Source organism: Mya arenaria, chromosome 13 (genome assembly GCF_026914265.1).
Source record: "Mya arenaria isolate MELC-2E11 chromosome 13, ASM2691426v1".
Classification (NCBI taxonomy): domain Eukaryota; kingdom Metazoa; phylum Mollusca; class Bivalvia; order Myida; family Myidae; genus Mya; species Mya arenaria.
Window position 1 is genome coordinate 63,578,295 of NC_069134.1, and position 18,477 is coordinate 63,596,771.

At 33.8% G+C, this 18,477-nt stretch overlaps 1 protein-coding gene across 11 annotated transcripts in view; it reads left to right on the forward strand.

Moving 5' to 3' along the window:
- Nucleotides 1-18,477, forward strand: part of LOC128214034 (uncharacterized) — a 65,606-nt gene that overhangs the window by 20,241 nt on the left and 26,888 nt on the right. For 6 of the 11 annotated variants that reach the window (XR_008257858.1, XR_008257859.1, XM_052920254.1 and 3 more), the window contains exons 14-26: nucleotides 593-684; nucleotides 2,269-2,286; nucleotides 4,070-4,158; nucleotides 5,742-5,861; nucleotides 6,152-6,299; nucleotides 7,919-7,950; nucleotides 8,104-8,170; nucleotides 8,525-8,651; nucleotides 9,617-9,658; nucleotides 11,804-11,908; nucleotides 14,889-15,102; nucleotides 16,304-16,462; nucleotides 17,080-17,250. Coding sequence is in view for 9 of the 11 variants with exons in the window: in XM_052920254.1 (XP_052776214.1) it covers nucleotides 593-684; nucleotides 2,269-2,286; nucleotides 4,070-4,158; nucleotides 5,742-5,861; nucleotides 6,152-6,299; nucleotides 7,919-7,950; nucleotides 8,104-8,170; nucleotides 8,525-8,651; nucleotides 9,617-9,658; nucleotides 11,804-11,908; nucleotides 14,889-15,102; nucleotides 16,304-16,462; nucleotides 17,080-17,250 (1,384 nt within the window). In the remaining 2 variants the exon portion in view is untranslated. The remainder of the gene's footprint in view (nucleotides 1-592; nucleotides 685-2,268; nucleotides 2,287-4,069; nucleotides 4,159-5,741; nucleotides 5,862-6,151; nucleotides 6,300-7,918; nucleotides 7,951-8,103; nucleotides 8,171-8,524; nucleotides 8,652-9,616; nucleotides 9,659-11,803; nucleotides 11,909-14,888; nucleotides 15,103-16,303; nucleotides 16,463-17,079; nucleotides 17,251-18,477) is intronic. The other 5 variants (XM_052920259.1, XM_052920258.1, XM_052920256.1 and 2 more) reach the window with 5 other exon arrangements.

The window sequence follows — 18,477 nt, forward strand, 5'->3', positions numbered from 1 at the left end:
GTGGTACAAATTTGATCCTGTCCACAAACTATAAGAACAGCCCTCGTTAGACTTAATTTTCAGTTATTTAAATGTACATAATCTTATAAACCGAAGGTTAGGTATGAAGGATATGTCAGAAAAAAACAAAAAAACTTAAGTTTGTCCATTTCTGTCACATAATTGTTAATTAAGAAATGATTGCACATTCTCTATGAATGGCAGAGGGTATGGAAGCAAGTGCAATAAGGTGCACTAGCATCATTTGAGAAATTTAAAAGCTTGCCATTCTGTAGTCATACGTCATGAACAGACCAGAATAAGGTGATTTATCCATATATTTACATTTTGAATAAATATTTACCAAAATTATTTATTAGGAAATCTTCAGCAATAGATAAATTATTGTTATTGACAATATATGTTCGTATAAAATAATAGCTGATAATTGAAACATCATATACCATTGGTTAAATGATGTTGCACATATCTAATCAGTGCTCCATACTGATATAGACAATGACATAATTAGCCATTGCAAATAATAGAATATGGCCATAAACTTTTCCTGTACAATAAACTAGGTGAATGTTAATTTTGTCATTATTTTCAGTTACCGAGACTACAAGTGTTTACTAGCGTCGGAGATTGTTCAGTTGCTGTGTATTGTTCCAGCATTCTTTGAGTATATCGACAGGGATGTCGGTAAGTGCATTAGGAATGCCTTGGATATTTTTTATAGATTTTGAGGGAAAGAGGATTCATAGATATTCAGGATTTTATTCTTTCTTGCTAAAATAAAGGGATGTTTTACTCCTTGGTTAAAAGTGGTCTAGTGGTTTAGGTGTCAGCTTTTTATCAAAGAGCTTGTGGGTCTGATCCCCAACAGGGGGAACTTTCTCTTGGCATCTCGAAATGGACACCAGTATGATTTTACGAAGGAAACAGACTCAAGGAAGATTTTATATGGTATTTCTCGCTATCAAGCGTGAAGAATCTTTTAAGTATAATCTAAGCTAAATGTGTTTTGGGGGGTCAGTTGAAAATTTTGCTATTTATAAGCATTTTTGCTTATTCTTTTTGAAGTGTGTTGCTTTTTTATATTTGAAAAGATCAATAATCTATAATTACAGCTATTATACTGGTGCTAGCCCTTATGTTTGCTGGCATATCTTTATTTTTATCATTTAAAGGGATTAAACACCAGATGACCCCAATATGGGCAATTACAGAACCTAAAAACAAGAGTAGAATTATCAATACGAGCTAGCATGAGGCCAATAAAACATCATTTTACATGATGAAAAGAATATTTTGTCGCTGTCTCAGCTGAGTTAGCCAGTTTAAAAATAGTACATAATGGTTTCCCAGTTCATAATTTGTATAAATAGCATGTGAAAGTCATGTGCTTAGTACAGGATATATATACCGATGCGATATTTTAATTTACTCGTATTTACTCGGAACACAAACCTAGTAAATTACGAATTGGAAAAACAGGCAAATTCTGTGAAAGATATATGTGTCGTAAGCATTGTGACCCATCAGTTAGTAAGATTCAATGTGTTGTACACAATGATAACAACTTTTTGACAATTATCTTTTTTCTTGCAATGGTATCATCTGGTGTCTAGTCCCTTTAAATATTTCACCTTGTCATATAAATATAACTAAACTTGCATCAGTACAATAATCTGTTTGGAATATTATAGGTGATATTGTAGCAGATGTGTGTACAACTTATTCATTTTCAAATTATATCAAATATTATATGTTTGAAGTGACTAACAAAAATTTAACCTGGAATTCATGTTTTATGGGGTTTTCTATATTTTTGGCACAGGTGCCATGTGGTATAATGATATAATAGATGTTCATTCAGTTATTCAGTCATTGAAATTAGACGAGCAAGTATGAATTCTTATACTATTGCTTGCTATCATATTTTTTTAACAAGCCCTGCTATATAAACTTCAGAATTTTAGCAAGCCCGGAAGACATTTTACCAGGGCTATTGGGCTTGGGTTAATTTTGACCACTGTTAATTTTGAATAAAAAAATCAAAGGAGTGCATATGCCAATAAATTTGAAATCCTTCGAGTTATTTCAAATTAAGAAAATATCAACAGTAGAAAGTTGCACTGAAAATCTCACATTGTTACAAAATTGCTCCAAGGAATCTTGATGAAAAACCCCCTGATATTGGAAAACCCCATAATGGTTGAATTATGATTTACAACTGTTGCATGGCTTTCATTCCTTTATTGCCTAACTTGCATGTATTGACAGACCTCCCAGGTGCCAATGGTAAGGCTAGAGTTATGTACCCTTGTAGACGTAGAGTTCTCCTTTTACGATCACTAATTTTCATCTTTATCCATGTTTATGTTGAAATCTCAATTTGTTCATGTTAAGAAAGTTATGAATTCTGATTGTTTAAATTTGTTTCTTAAAGGATAGTGTTGTTATTACAGTCGAAACCCATTGGCTCGATGTCGCCGGGAGTGGCCAAAATACTTTGAGTCTTGCGAATATCGAACATAGCGGGAATACTTATAAAGAGTAAAACAAATTCGGTTTTACATCCAGTTCTAGCCATCGAGTCAATCGAGCCAAGAAATATCGAGCTAAAGGGTTTCGACTCTATTATTATTAGCTCATGTGTTTCTTTCAAGATAGCATTCGGAATATTGTGATAGCCTCGGTTTTGTTGACGTCGTCATCGTTGGCGTCGTAGAGCAAATAATTTAAACTTGGCCATAACTCAAAAAAGGTTCAAGATATTCAAATGAAACATTGTATACATGAGACCAGAGACAATAGAAATGTATATCAAGGTCCATAACTCTGGTTTAATACTTATTGAGTTATGTCCCTTGTTGTCTGAACAAACACAACAGATGAAGGTTGCCATTCTCTCTACGGCTTTCTTGTATTCAAAGAAGTGATGCGATTTACACGAATGCACAGCATTGTAACAATGTTTCCATAGATAAAGCTTTGTTTTTGAAATTGGTAGATAATAGATATGTTCAACAAACAAGTAATCTGCACATTTATGTAAACTTACCCTCACCCTAGTGCAATAACTCAGTAACTGCATATATAGAAATAGAAGCAGATATTGAGTTCTTGCACTCTATTGAGTCGTTTTTTTTGTAGATTACTTCACTGCTTTTGTCACACATTTCTCTTTTCAGGAATTCACACACGCCAATTAGATGCCAATAATCTGCAATGATTAATCTCCTTTATTAATATTCTTTCTAGCTTTCTAAATCCATTGTCTCAATACCGTCACAGTATCATCCATTCGTCACAATACCATCCATTTTATATTGATATGAGATTTGCAAAATGTATAATTTCATAAAGACAATAAATAAATATTTTATGGCAATTAGTCTGATCATCATTTTGAAATCTGAATAATCATAATCTTTTATAATCCAAGGCTTTTTAGAGATTGATATATTATATCATATATAGATGCATTATGTTTAACAATGTACTTATTATGGGGCAAATCTTCTCAATGAGTATTAGACATAATATGGTAAGATCACAAATTAAAGTTTAATATCAAATGAGGGTTACAAATTAAAATTAAAATTTTTACCCGGTACTTGCAAAATCATATAAACTTTCGCTGAACTGACATAGCTTTATTATTTTTTAAAGCGATATTATAGCTACTCAGAAAATCTTTTGCGGATAAGATGGTCCCTATAATTTAATAGTCTGCATTTTCAAACAGTTGACAGTAAAGAGGCTCAGGTTTGCATGGCTGTTATCCAAAATACATCTTAAAGCCACACTTTCACAGATGGATAGTTTGGACTTTTTAAAAAATCGGCTGATTTCGGCACAAATACCTTCAATTCAGTCATTTAAGGTTACTCCCAATAAAACAAATCTCCATTGTTTGGAACACTGCTGAAAATTTAATTTTTCTTAAATATATATATATATATATCTTATATATATATATATACATATATGAACACAGAATAACTTTTAATGACAGTAATGTTTCAATTTTACTTCAACAAAAATGAGTGAAATTTCATGACTGTTACTCAAATTCCAGGCGTGATGAATCTTCTGGTGACTGCAACAGGGGACACGATGATCACAGACAAAGTGGCAAAACTCACAAGCAACATTCACAAGGCTGGGGTATAGTGATTCACTATTACAGTTATAATATAATATAATGAAGACGGTTTCTTTTTTTTTTGTAGAAAGTAACATTCATTTTGCCATATTTGCCTCGCCTCAATAATAAAAAAAAATTGCAAAAAATAACATAGGAAGATATTTTAACCAAATATGTACCAATCTTTGTCCTTAATTAATAAACAAGTAAAAGTACTGCATATATGTAATTTTAAATTTGTGCAAGAAGCCTCCACATGACAGGTTTCGTTTGACCAGAGCATTTAAGATCCCATGAATCCAACACTAATTGATTAATTATGTTAAACACAAATAACAGTTAAACAAGTTTATGATTTATTTCACCCTTTTTTAACTTGACTATTCGAAGAATAAGGAGGGCTTTACTACTCGCCCCAGCGTCGGCATCTTGTTAAAGCTTTAGGGCAAGTTGAGATTTTCACTTATAACTCCAATAACCTTCATTCAAATGACTTGATACTTCATGCAGTTGTGCAGGACCACCACTCCATGAGGATACATAACTCCATGTTATCCTTAGTAAAATTTATGGCCCCTGATCGACTTAGAAACTTAGGTTAAAGTTTTAGGGCAAGTTGGGTTGTATACTTATAACTCCAATACCCTTCATTCAATTCATTTAATACTTCAAACAGTTGTTCAGGGCCATCACATAATGAGGTTAGATAACTCCATATTATCCTTTATACAAATTATGGCCCCTGATTGACTATGGAACTTAGGAAGTTTTAGGGCAGGTTAGGATAATTATCAATAACTTCTTTATCCTTCATTCAATTGACTTAATACTTCACATAGTTCAGGACCATCACACAATGAGGTTACATAACATAATACTATCCTTCATACAAGTTATGGCCCCTGATTGACTAAGGAACTAAGGTTAAAATTTTAGGTCAGGTTCAAGTTTAAGGGCAAGTTTTGATTTTAATAAACAAACTTCTATACCCTTCATTCAATCGACTTGATACTTCACAGAATTATTGACGACCATCTTACAACAAGGTTACATAACTCCATTTTAACCCTAAATACAAATTTTGGCCCTTGAGTGACTTTTTTTCATTTAATTTAATATAATTAATTTAAAATAGATTACCAGTTGGTACTAAATAACATAAGTTATGACTAACATACCATGATGAAACTTGATATGTAGGAAGAGTTTATAGAGGGCTTTTGGGATTGTGTTTTGGGCCCCAAGGATCAAGGTCTCTGTTACAAAAAAAAATAGAAGAAAACAGTTGAAACTGAATTTCTTCTGCCGAGCATTAAAAAACCCGGTTTTGTCACATTGGGATTCTTGTTCACTTTTTAATTTGATTTTTTTATTGTTTTTGACTGGCACATATTTCTTCATTGTTTTCACTTCTAAGACAAAGTGGCGTAGTCAAGCACGCTGTCTTACGACAGCTCTTGTTTACAATAACATTCTGACTTCTGCCCCTTTTCAGTGTGACCCAAATAAGCTTTAGGAAGAACTAAAAATTTCTTATGGAAGATTAAACATAACTAAATGTTAAACTGGTTTATAATCCATTGACCCTTTTGTTTGTATCCAGGGTGACACAAAGAAGCTATACGAGGAGTTGTCAGATTTTCTCCTACAGAAGGTGCAGGAGCTGTCACTTAACTTGAACAACAAGACGCACAACCTTACACATGAGGATCAATTGATTAACGTAAGTATTACTTCATGATCGTACATGTGGCAATTTTCACCTTATTGTGTGATCTTGTAGTGCCTTTTTCAATCTGAAAAAGAAGAGTGATTGTTGGAAATGCATTCAGTCGTTAAGTTAATGTTTTTCATTATACCTTCGTCGTTAATGCTAAGAAAATAAAGGGCAATATAATGCAATTCTTTACAAACATTTTTAAAGGAATCTAATTCTATGGGGGCTGCATTGAGTTCTTATTCAACATTCATTTTTAATGTTTTAACCAATCCTCTTTTTCTTTGTATCTTTAGAACACTAAGTCAAAACCAATGAAAAGTACCCGTTCTCCCCTGGACGCAGCTGATTATCACATGAAGGGGATTTCAAGCCCAAACCTTGACCCTCCGTCCGTGCTGAGTGCTCGCAGGCAGTCGGAACGTGAAAGAAAACACTTCCCAAGTATGTTCATGTATTTATATCCGCAGCTTGGCAGATATAAAGGAATCTTGTTGTGAGGTGACATCATTGTCCACATAGTTGTCTGGATTATAACACTTTCTGCTCTTTAACTTAAGCATTTGTTATCCTTACCAAAATTATAAGTTGGCAGAATATTGTAAAAATAGTTCAATCAACAGCCAGATTGAATCATTAACTCTAGAGTTAACATGGTCAACATTTTATCGCTCTTTAGTTTCTCTAAACAAAAGGATTTCTCATTAAATTGTAGGTTAGGTTAGTTTCAGTTAAAAAATTATCTTGCTGGACCCAGTACTCAGTTATTTGACATAAAACATTGACCTGTGGTCCTTACCATGTTTGTAAACACCTTCTGCTTTTTAGCTAAGGAGAGCTATCCTAGTCACCCGAGCGTCGGCGTAACCACTTATGTTAAAGTTTTTGTAAGAGTTTGTATACCACCTCAAATATTGTCATATGGCTTTGAAGCTTTGCACACTTGTTCAACATCATGCCCCCACCCTGTAAACAGGAGGAGGTAACTCTATCAAGTATTTTGACAAAATTATGCCCCTTTTTTTACTTAGAATTTACATTAAAGTTTGCATACCACCTCAAATATTTTCAAAGTCCATTGACATCTGGCTTTGAAACTTTGCACACTTGTTCACCATCATGTCCCCAACCTGTGCACAGGAGGAGGTAACTCTATCAAACATTTTGACAAAATTATGCCCCTTCTTTTACTTACAATTTATGTTTAAGTTTGTGTACCACCTCAAATATTTTCCATTCAATTTATGTAAATATCTCAGCACATCATGTATTGCATTAAAATCTAATCTAACAGTGATCCATGCATGTTTCGCCAAAACTTTTCAATCTACACACCAAAAAGCAGCGGAATAGTCGATAGCACGCTATCTCTGTGACAGCTCTTGTTTTTGCTTCTGCCTGGAGCTTGTTAAACATTGTCAGTTTTTTTGAAAAAATCAAGTTAAATATTATTACAGCCTCTTTGTCATTGGCTTGCAAAAACTTGTAAAAGCTTTAACCTTGGTCATAACAGTTAAGATATTAACATTAAACTTTTAACACAGGTTACAAATGGCACTATGGCCTGAATGCAATAAAATTAGCTTCAATATTTGTCAAGCTATGCCCTTGATAGTTTGAAAAGTATAACTTAAAGTTTAACTTAACCATAACTAAATAACCATTTAAGATAAGCACATTAAACTGTGTACACTTGTTACAACAATCAGTTCATATGTAGCAAGGCCCATGACTCTGACTGAAATAACTGTAGAGTTATGCCCCTTGTTCCACTGAAAAAAGCCAAAACAACAGATGAGGATTGGCAATCATTGTTCCCTTTCTGGTGCTCTTGTTGAAAACCAGGCTACATGTTTAATTTGAGAAGCGAGAAGAATTTGTTGGGAGCTAATTTCGTCCCTCTTGAAAACCAAACAAGAGATAAAGGTTTTCCATGATCATCAATATGTTTGTAAAATGTTTGCCAAGTATAATGCATCATTATACTATGTAATGTGTGTGAAACGATGTGTTTGCAAATGGAAATGTATGTAATTTAAAATGTATGTAATTTCTTTTTTCAGGACTGGGCGACTATTTGCTGCTTGGTCCACAGGTAAAGGAATCTGTTCTCTTTCAACACATACATACATCCATGTTTTATCCTATATCTCTGATTACGAAAATGATATCATTACAAGCAAAGCCATGATAGGTATGACTGTGTGTCTGTTTTAAAACCTTTTCATAATTTCCACCTTTATTTCAGACTCTGGGCAAAGTAATAGGCCTCCCCCAGCCATTTGTGGCCCATGTGGCAATGGACTCCATACCTGGTAAGATGGCAGGATGAGATAACCTATTTTAGACTGAGGGAGCATAAAAAAAAAATTCGTGACCAATCAACCTCAGTGAAATGACACAACAAAAAACTTTAAAATATGACCATCCAGACTAAAAACACCTTTGGTTGGCGGGTTGTCTTTTTAGTCAGTCAGGAAAGGCTAAACTAACCATTTAATAATTAAGGCCTGATAACAATTTTCATGCTCAATTGACCCTGGCTCTATGAGAACAGGGAGATTCCATCAAAATAATTATGAATGTGCCGTCTTTCAAGGTTACAAAATTATTTTATAATATGGCATAAAGAAATATACTGACTAACAACCATGTTATGTTATTTATAGTTGCGAATGGTGCGATGGAGAGCAAGTTACGTGAGAGTGAGGACCACTACACGTACGTCAATATGGACCAGCTTGATTTTGACATTGACCTTGGCTTCTGGAAACCCAAGGGATCCATTGGCGACAGGTATGTTTACTGAACGGGTTATTGTGTCTTTATTTATCTATATTGGTGTGTATGTGGAAAACTTTTGTCTGTGTGCCAAATGATCCAATCCAAGAATAAAATCATGTAGTTTTTTGTATTTATATAGTCTTTGTATGAAATTTAAGCAGAGATCATCTGAGAAGTGGCTGTTCACATGTCAAAATATCTTATAGTGCAGAAATTGGAATTATGAACTTTCATGCCATTGTATTTTCTCTGGAATGTGAATGTTTAGGTCACTTTTGTGCAACTATTATGTTAAAGTTTAAATAATTATAATTAATTGCAATTATAGCTTGCAAACTTTACAAAATTGTATTGAAATGATTCATTTCACTTCTAGATTCAATAAAGTATCGACTTTTGGAAGTTTTCTCAAAATAGTGGAGGTTTTTGTACCATTTTTGAAGTTTCAGCCCATTTTAAAGGAGCAACATACAGTCGAAACCTGTTGGCTTTGAAATCGCTTGGCTTGATTTCCTAGTAAGCTCAAACTCTATGTCAAGCCCAATTTTGTTTTACTCTTTGTAAGCATGCCCCCTTGGTTCGATTTTTGCGAGCCTCGAAGTATTTGGGCCAGTCCTTGGGATATCGAGCCAACAGGTTTCGATTGTACTACCAAACTTCCTTTGGTGAAGCTCTGATAATGAATTCAAATGCACAAGCAAATGTATAAGCTTTTTGATTAAAGAAATTGCAAGATACATAATAATTTGTATGCAGTGAAACTGCAAAGTGCCTGGAAATTTTTATTGCTGTTTTCAACCATGTGAAAATTGCTAGAAAGTATAAGACACATAGAAAAGATCTATTAAAGGATCACAAAGGTTATTTAGGATAGAGTTTTTAACATTCAAATATATGATGTTAGTGCATTTAAAAGGCATGCTATGAATAATCCTGCCCCGAAATCGTGAATGCTAACTAATGCTTTGACATTACAGCATGTTACGAGAGTTTCTGGCGTTTAGTAATGGCGCATCGAGGTAACAGCAACGTTGTAGCCATATCTTTCCTAATAATATGTATGATATGTACTAACTTCACTTTTAAATTTTCTCTTTATAGTTGTTATGAGACTGGTTTACCACATTCGTCCCTTATACGTAGATGCTCAATATATAATTTAGTATAAATGTAGTGTATTAATGAAGATGTAACACATATTTTTCAAGACCGAAAGTAAGTTGAAATTTGTATTCACAAAGTCATTATGAAAGACATATGTATGATGAAAGATGTCACAAATTTAAAACTTGACTTTTATCTCTATTTTCATAACTGTAATTTACAATTCTATCCAGCTAACAAACAAATATTAATTTCAGCACTGTATTTGCCCTTTGTCACACATTATTTTCTTTTTTAATTCTTTCTCACATACATTTTTTCAAGACTATTACAAGCCTTGTACACTATTTTACCTAAAAATTGGTATAATGTAACCTTGTATAACAATATGAGGCAGGATGTTTTTCTTCTTCAAAGGAGGACAGACAATATTTGACATTGCATGCCTTACTCTTTAGTTGTTTCATATGTAGAATAAGTTTAAATATCAGCATGAGGTATGGCTGTAGAACTTCCTATGTACATTACATATCTGTATTAACATTTTAGGTTAGGTTTAGATGGGGACTACTATTACTTTTGTTTTGATAATAATTTTTTATCATTTTGGTCGAACATTATACTTATCTGGTTTTCTCAGTGTTGTATAATATACTCAATCAGGCGCGTAGCTGACTGTACACAAATACGCAGTTGGGTAATGAAATTTTGACAGGTCGAAGTTTTTGATCTGCCAAAAACACAGAATTTGAATTAAAAACCGAAGGGGGGGGGGGGGGGGCTGAAAGGGTTAATATGCAGTCCGGCATCGATCGGCAGTGTCCCAAATTTACGCTAGCTTCACGCCTGACAATTATTGAAGATTTTATTTATAATTATTCAGCAGTGTATTTCTTGTTTCAGCCCAATATGTGACAGATATATTGTATGTTAACTGTTTGTTGAAATTGAAATGCGTTAAAGTCTGATTACTTTTGCCATTTTTATTAGGCTTCAGTTACTGGAAAAAATGAAGGGTTTAATAATTAACTTAATTTCTGTTTTTACGCCTGGAAAATGTTTCCAACAGATACGGAAAAATAGCGTTTATTGTATACATGTACAAAGTGATGGTTTCTTTGAATTTAGTTTCATGGGAATGTCCTTTATAAAAACCCTGCCAAGAAGCTGGTTTGATAATATAAGTTTGGATTTTCGTCTTGATATTTATATAGAAGTAATCAGATTTTTTTTCACATTATTATTTCACCATTGTCTTTATTGTACTGCCAAATCACAAATGCATGAAATTTGAGGATATGCATGCAGGTTTATCTTTTGTGCATAATTGATCCTTGATTTAAATATTGAAAATAAATCTCAAGTTTTCAAATCACAGTTTTGCTTGGTCACTCTTTGGTCTAATGCATCACAAATCACATGTTTGGTATTGATTATCCTTGTCTTGAATTTATTGATAATAACTTCTAATAAATATGCTGATTATTTAAACATTCATAAAATTATATCTGCCTTAAGCTGCAACAGCACTAGCAGATTCAGGGAGGGGGGCACACTCAGTGCACGCCCCACCCTAAAATCAAAGTTTGCATTTAATGTCAATATTGGAGAAAAAAGTAATAAAGTACACTCAAAATGCACCATTTCGGACATTAATTGTTAAAAAAAGCTTTTGGGAGTACCCACCACCCCCCTTCCAACATTCTAATCATTCAAGTTTCAATTTTTAGGACGGGGCGCATGTCAAAAGGTTGTGCCCTCTAACGTCCATTCTTAGAACCGCCCTGGAACAGTATATCACATTTATTTGAAAATAATTATGTAAACAAAAGGGACTGGGGTCTGAATGTATTTAGACTTGTATCATGGTTGCTTATCCATATGTACAAGGTTTATGGCCATATGTGTATAATTGATTACATTTTGTGTGTGTGTGTGTCCAATGATTTATAACCATATGAGTCACAACAGTTTTTAATTGAATACTTTGTGTCCACAGAGTTTTATCCAAAGGTGTATAATCATTTGAATTCTATATAAAAGTGATGTGTTATTTCCAGCAAGCTGCGAACCAGCCCCTTTATACAACCGCTCACCAAGGGGTTGCTGTTCTCATCAACAGTTCCCTTTATGGACCCTAAACATTACATTTTCCATTGCAAATGGTAACTTAGGGGTGTGCTGTTAAAGTCACACATTTTTAGCAGCAGATCATTCATTTTCGGATTGTGGTTTGATTATATTTATGTTTATTATGTTAATATGTTTTCTTTCATTAAAGGAATTAAAGGATTCTGTTGACCTGTTGGGGTTGATTGCTGGAGCATTTATAATATTTTTATGATATATTATGTATTTTGGCAACAAATCAACAAAATCATGCTTTTTAAATCCATAATTTTTTTGAAAATAAAACGGTGTTCACCAAAGATTTTGAAGGCAGCTAAGTACAAATGCTTGTACAAACCTAAGAAAATACAAATTAGTGATACAAATCTTTTATTTCAGATTTGATAGTATAATCAGTGTTAAATTTGAAAGATAACAAAAACAAAAATGGATCACAATTTAAAAAAATAACCTCATGTGTAAGGAAATACCATGTTCTATTTAAGAATGTTAATTCTACATAAATTAGTTCCAGATACCACAAAATACTTAAAAAAGATCAATTTGATTTTAGCCAGAAATTGAAACCTCCATTTTCTGAACCTGTTGTATGGATGAAATTAGGCGAATTTTGAATGTGATTTTTGTGAAACTTCATACATTTCCATTGCACAGGTATCATCACTTTTAAATAAATTTGGTTGCTTTTAAGTCCAAGAAGAAAACTCAAAAATGACTCTTTCTCATATAGTGGTCTACCCCTACTGGTCAAAATTATTAATAAAATAATAATTTTATTTGTACAGTCTGCCCAGGATGATTATGTGTGGTAAAAAATTGGTAATCAGATTAGTTTAAAGTGGAAAATTCAGAGTTTTTTATAAAAAGTAAGAAAAAAAATAAAATATAATAGTACTGTGGACTGATATTTTATCAACCAATTATTGAGCATACCTTTTTTTATCCTCATTCATGTTATCTTGGGCAGTCTGCAATAGCGGCATTCGGAGCTCCTCGGCCATTTTTTCAAAAACAACCTCGGATGTATATGGACGGTTTACATACTTAAAAAGTGGTACGTTTAAGTCCGCTGCAAATAGATCGCGTAGTAATCTTATTTAGTAGTTAAAATTGATGACTTAACTCTTGTGAATCGTAATTATGTTTGCAATAATACACTTCACTGGCAATCAATTTAAACTGAGAGCAATGAATACAACTATTAAACACTACATTTAATTAATGCCTTTATTCAAAACAATACGGACTACTTCAACAGATGTACCCGCATACATCCGAGGTTGTTTTTGAAAAAATGGCCGAGGAGTTCCGAATGCAATAGCGGTAGCTTTCCTTGTTTTCACATTCATTCCAGGAATTTGGTGATTACAGTAATTTTGAGGTCAACTTTTATTCCAATACTTTGTAGTTTTGAATATTTCCATTGCAGATTATTTTAAATGAGCATATTGAAATTTTTGGAAAATCTATGTAACCGGACCGATATTCATAAAACACCTTAAGTCATTTCTTAACGTAGGTCATTTTCCTAAATTTAGTTTATCACTGAAAATGGGATATGATCAATTTAAGTAATATATAAAATACTTTATTTCATAAATGTTATGTTATATACATACTTTATGTTAGAAACAGTTGTATTTTTCTTTAAATTTCACTATGAAAACTTTAGGTAGTCAACTTAAAAAAAATGGCTCAAGATGTTTTATGAACATAAATTATAATATGGGATGTTATATGATTAATGTATTCCTTGCTTGAAAAATGAAACAGTATCTGTTTTCATATCATCCCCATTTAAAATGCTTAGGGCTGCAAATTGTTTTATTCTATTACTGATATTTTCATTCTAGTCACCTTCATACTAATTTTATACTAATTTTTAAGTTCTATTAAAAATAGAGTATTTTGTTTCAATTTTGTTTTTGATGTTCATCTATTTTGTCAGTATTGTCAGACCCTTGCTGTCGGTGTTGGGGTGAGCAACAGTGTGCAAATACTTCGACCTTGGCCATTACTCAAAAACTGTTCAAGATATTGAAATGAAACTTAGTACACATGTTGCCAGTGACAATTATATACAGACAAAAATCAAGGCCCATTACTGTGGCTTTGATAAATGTGGAGTTATGCCCTTTTCAAATAAAAAAACAACAACAGATGATCATTTGCGTTTGCCCCACCATTCTCATTTTTAATTTTTTTGTGAATCAGTTCGAGAGTAAATTAATTCTTTGTGATTTGTTTTTGTAGATGATTATTTTTGATAAAAAAGAAAAAAAATCATTAAGTTTATCAACACATTTTGTTGCATAAACTAATAATAACAATGTGTTTGCGTCCAAGGTGTTATTTTATTCAAGGTCGGATGCATAAAATTGGGAATAAAAACACAGTTGCATTTAAAATGAATTGAATGATAATAAAACTATCGTTTGCACTTAAATCTTCTTGAACCACAATTTTGCACCAATGATGAGGTCATATAACACCACCCAAACATTCAGAGTCAACTTTAAGAAGAGTCTGAAGTCATCAGGCCATATTGATCTATGGTTGGCTGTCAACCATATTAGTGGCACACTCGAATAATTCTCCTTATTTGATATTACCACAGCCTGGCAGTTTTGTAAAGTGATATTTATAGACCCATGACTGGCAATATTTTGATGTTCCCAAACTTGCATCATTCAGAAGGGGATCATTGATTGTGGCAGGGTTAAGGCACTACTAATTATGCTTCGAACCTTGGAGTACTAAATAAACAAACTAAAAAGACTGTTTGCGGAATACCTTGTGATGTTACACATTTTTTACCTATAAATATTTAATTTATTCTAAAAAATCCTTCAAAGTACACATTGTCTTATCTTACGTAATCTTATTTTCTACAGGATCTATATATTCCAAATGATAAGAAAAAGATGCCATTTACAAAGCACAGAATACATAACATGTGATCATCAATAAAAGCCACAAACAATTATCATTTCACAAAACACTAACTATCCACAGGTTCACCATTCACACAATTGAGGACCTACGCAAAGAGCTTAATCGTCGTGCCAACCTGGTTGGTGACCAGATGCCTCGCCCTAACTCGCCTGAGGAATCTTTACGCCCATACTCTGCTAGTCCCCGCCCCGGGGGTCGTGACACGGCCACACCCCTTCTCTTCTCACCCGGAATGCAGTCGGTTTTGGAGGAGAACGGTCACAGGAGAAATAATGTAAGAACTATTTACATTTCTTTGAAATTAACATCTGATGTTTGAGTATTTTTAATTTTTAATCATAATAATGTAAACAAGTTTGATCATGATGAAAGCTGAATGGTTTGAGTCTGTTTACTTGGCAAAAACGTTCAAAGAAGCCATGACATAGTGCCCTTGGTGGGGCTCGAACCAACAACATCTGGGATGAGAAATGGATGCCTATACCACTAGACCACTCTTATCCTGAACTTTAATTGTTAGTGCTGCATCTAAATTAACTACATTATTACTGTTTACATCACAAGAAATGTGTTTGAGATTTACTGCCAAGATAAAGACCAGGGACTTCCCTGACAAAGAAAACTAGAGTCCCTGATGAAACTTTTAATGACTTCGAACTAAATTTGCATCTGTGGGATTCCCAAAATAATATTCCATTGAGTGTCAGCCATGACATTGGGACACTATTAAGTTACCAGAGACCTCAATGTGTCAGCCATGACATTGGGACACTATTAAGTTACCAGAGACCTCAATGTGTCAGCCATGACATTGGGACACTATTAAGTTACCAGAGACCTCAATGTGTCAGCCATGACATTGGGACACTATTAAGTTACCAGAGACCTCAATGTGTCAGCCATGACATTGGGACACTATTAAGTTACCAGAGACCTCAATGTGTCAGCCATGACATTGGGACACTATTAAGTTACCAGAGACCTCAATGTGTCAGCCATGACATTGGGACACTATTAAGTTACCAGAGACCTCAATGTGTCAGCCATGACATTGGGACACTATTAAGTTACCAGAGACCTCAATGTGTCAGCCATGACATTGGGACACTATTAAGTTACCAGAGACCTCAATGTGTCAGCCATGACATTGGGACACTATTAAGTTACCAGAGACCTCAATGTGTCAGCCATGACATTGGGACACTATTAAGTTACCAGAGACCTCAATGTGTCAACCATGAGGGTTAGAGAACTCACACCTTGAAGATACTAAGGAAAACCCTAAAACATGGAAATGTAGATTAAAGCAGAGTTTAAATTTAAAACTGTGTTCAGTTTCAATTGCATCATTTTCATGTTGCTCTTCAGTTGAGTCAGGCTGAGTACAAAGTTTATCAGAGAAATAAAGATTAAATCAGGGTTTGAATTTAAAAGAGTTATAGTTTCAATTGCATAACTTTTCTTTTGCTCTTCAGTTGAGCCAGGTTGAGTACACGCCACGTCCCATGACCTCTGTACTGAAAGAGAAACTGGACCTGAAACTGGACTTCAGTGCCCGACGCGTCCAGTCCGCAGGTCCGTCTGAGCATCTGTCCCTGACCACCAGCAGTCCGCGAAACACACCAGAACCTCCGGTAGGCACTTGGAAACCAGATACTATTTTGTTTTGCCAAAGAAGAATTGTAGCACCATGGACAATGTTTCATTTACTAAGGATAATCTTTCTTATAGGTGCAGGCATACAAAAAACTTTTTTAGCCATAATTCAAAAACTGTTGGAGGTTCATTTTTCCCACCCCAGATAAGTAGATCCAAATATTTGGCCATGCTGGAAATCCATATCTTGCCTATGGGCAAGGTTAAAAAAATGTACCCATAAAAATATGATAAAAATACAATACACACAGTCATGTATTGCAAGGCCAATGATTCTGGTTTTAATAATTGTTGAGTTATGCCCCTTTCACAACTAAAAAAAAAACAACAGACAGGTTTTGGCACTCTTGTTTCAGCAGTAGATCAAGGTCATAAGCTTCATTTTTGTGGTAAATAATGAGTTGTTTCGTAGATAAGTCAGGTAGGTAATTACCTGATTTCATATTTGTGTCACCAATTTAGGTGAATTAGCGAGTAATGGATGTCAATCCCTGGTTGCTGCCAAACAAATAACAGACTGACCACCAGCATGAAAATGTGTTTGTTTATTTTATGCTGTGTTTTGATGATTATTTCTTTTCTTCCACCATTTTAGGTAACGGATGAAGTGATAGAGTCCAAGCCAGATTGTGTCCACTGCGCTATGGCCGTGGCCCAACAGTTAACTGACCAACATACTGACCACCAGCATTTAACTGACCACACACATCAGAATGGACATCAGCAGCACCAAACAGAACAAGAACAGCAGCAGCAACACCAACAGGTAAAATTGATATGATTTTTAGATCTTCTGTTCCTTGAATAAGAAAAGGTTGAGATAGTGTCACACCCTAAGTGTTGTCCTTGGCAACGGTATTGTTTATGTTGCCTTGGATTTGCATGTAATAGTTACAATTCAATGTTTTACATTCACTAAATATTTAACTGAAATCCGTGGTCAGACAATATTTTATTACACTCTTGTTGAAAAGATGTCCCCATTGTGCAGAAACTTTAACGCTGACAATTTCAAGACAGACTTTACAGAAACTGATATTCTAACAAATTTTGAGGCCCATTTCAATAAAGATCCAGTAAGTTGATTTTTAGTAGATTGAAATTATGTTAGTGTCAAAGTTTCATAATTTTGTTCTATATTTACAAGAACTGAACTGTAGCCAACAATAGAAATGAACAGAAGTTGAGGAAATGAAAAAAATGTTGTATTGTTTTGCCATTTGTGATGTTTCATACAGATTTGAAATATTTAAAGTAATGACTAAGATCCTTTATTGATGATATGTCTTGGCACTCAGTATAAACATGTTCAACAACTGTGCCAATTCAATGAAGTATTAAGGAGTTGGCTCCCTTGATCAGCTTAGAAAAAATATTTCAGCCAATCTGGGATTTTTTGGTGATGTTCTTTTAATAAAAAATCTAGCCAGTTGCTATAAGTTGGTAAATATTTAAAGTTAAGATTTTTTTTTAATTTATGACTTAGATCAAAGTGGTCTATTTTTAGATGTATTTTGGTACTAATGCATACAGTTTATGCAGTATTTCTGTTTTAAAAAAAATAACTGAGTATTCCGTATGGTGTTAAACTTTTAAATGGGTTTCAATTTTGTTGCTTTGTTTTACCATTTTCTAAGCACTGATTATGTCATCAAGTGTACGCAACAAGAAGTGTACCACTAATTTGAATACATATATAAGACACTCACAGTTAATTAAGGTTAAAATATCGTATAGCTAGATGACATAAGGAAAACTCTTAATGATTAAGATTGGGCAGATTGATCATAACAAACAAACCCTTCTTAATCATTGAGATATTACTTCGGGTCATCTAATTGACTTAGAATATAACCTCATTGGCTCACACATACTCAATTTAAAAACTGATATAGGGAGCAGGCGGATGTAAAAACACCTGAGAAAATTGAAATTATTAATAATTAAGCCTTTTACTAATGATTGCCTATCTGCAATTTCATTGGCTGCTTAT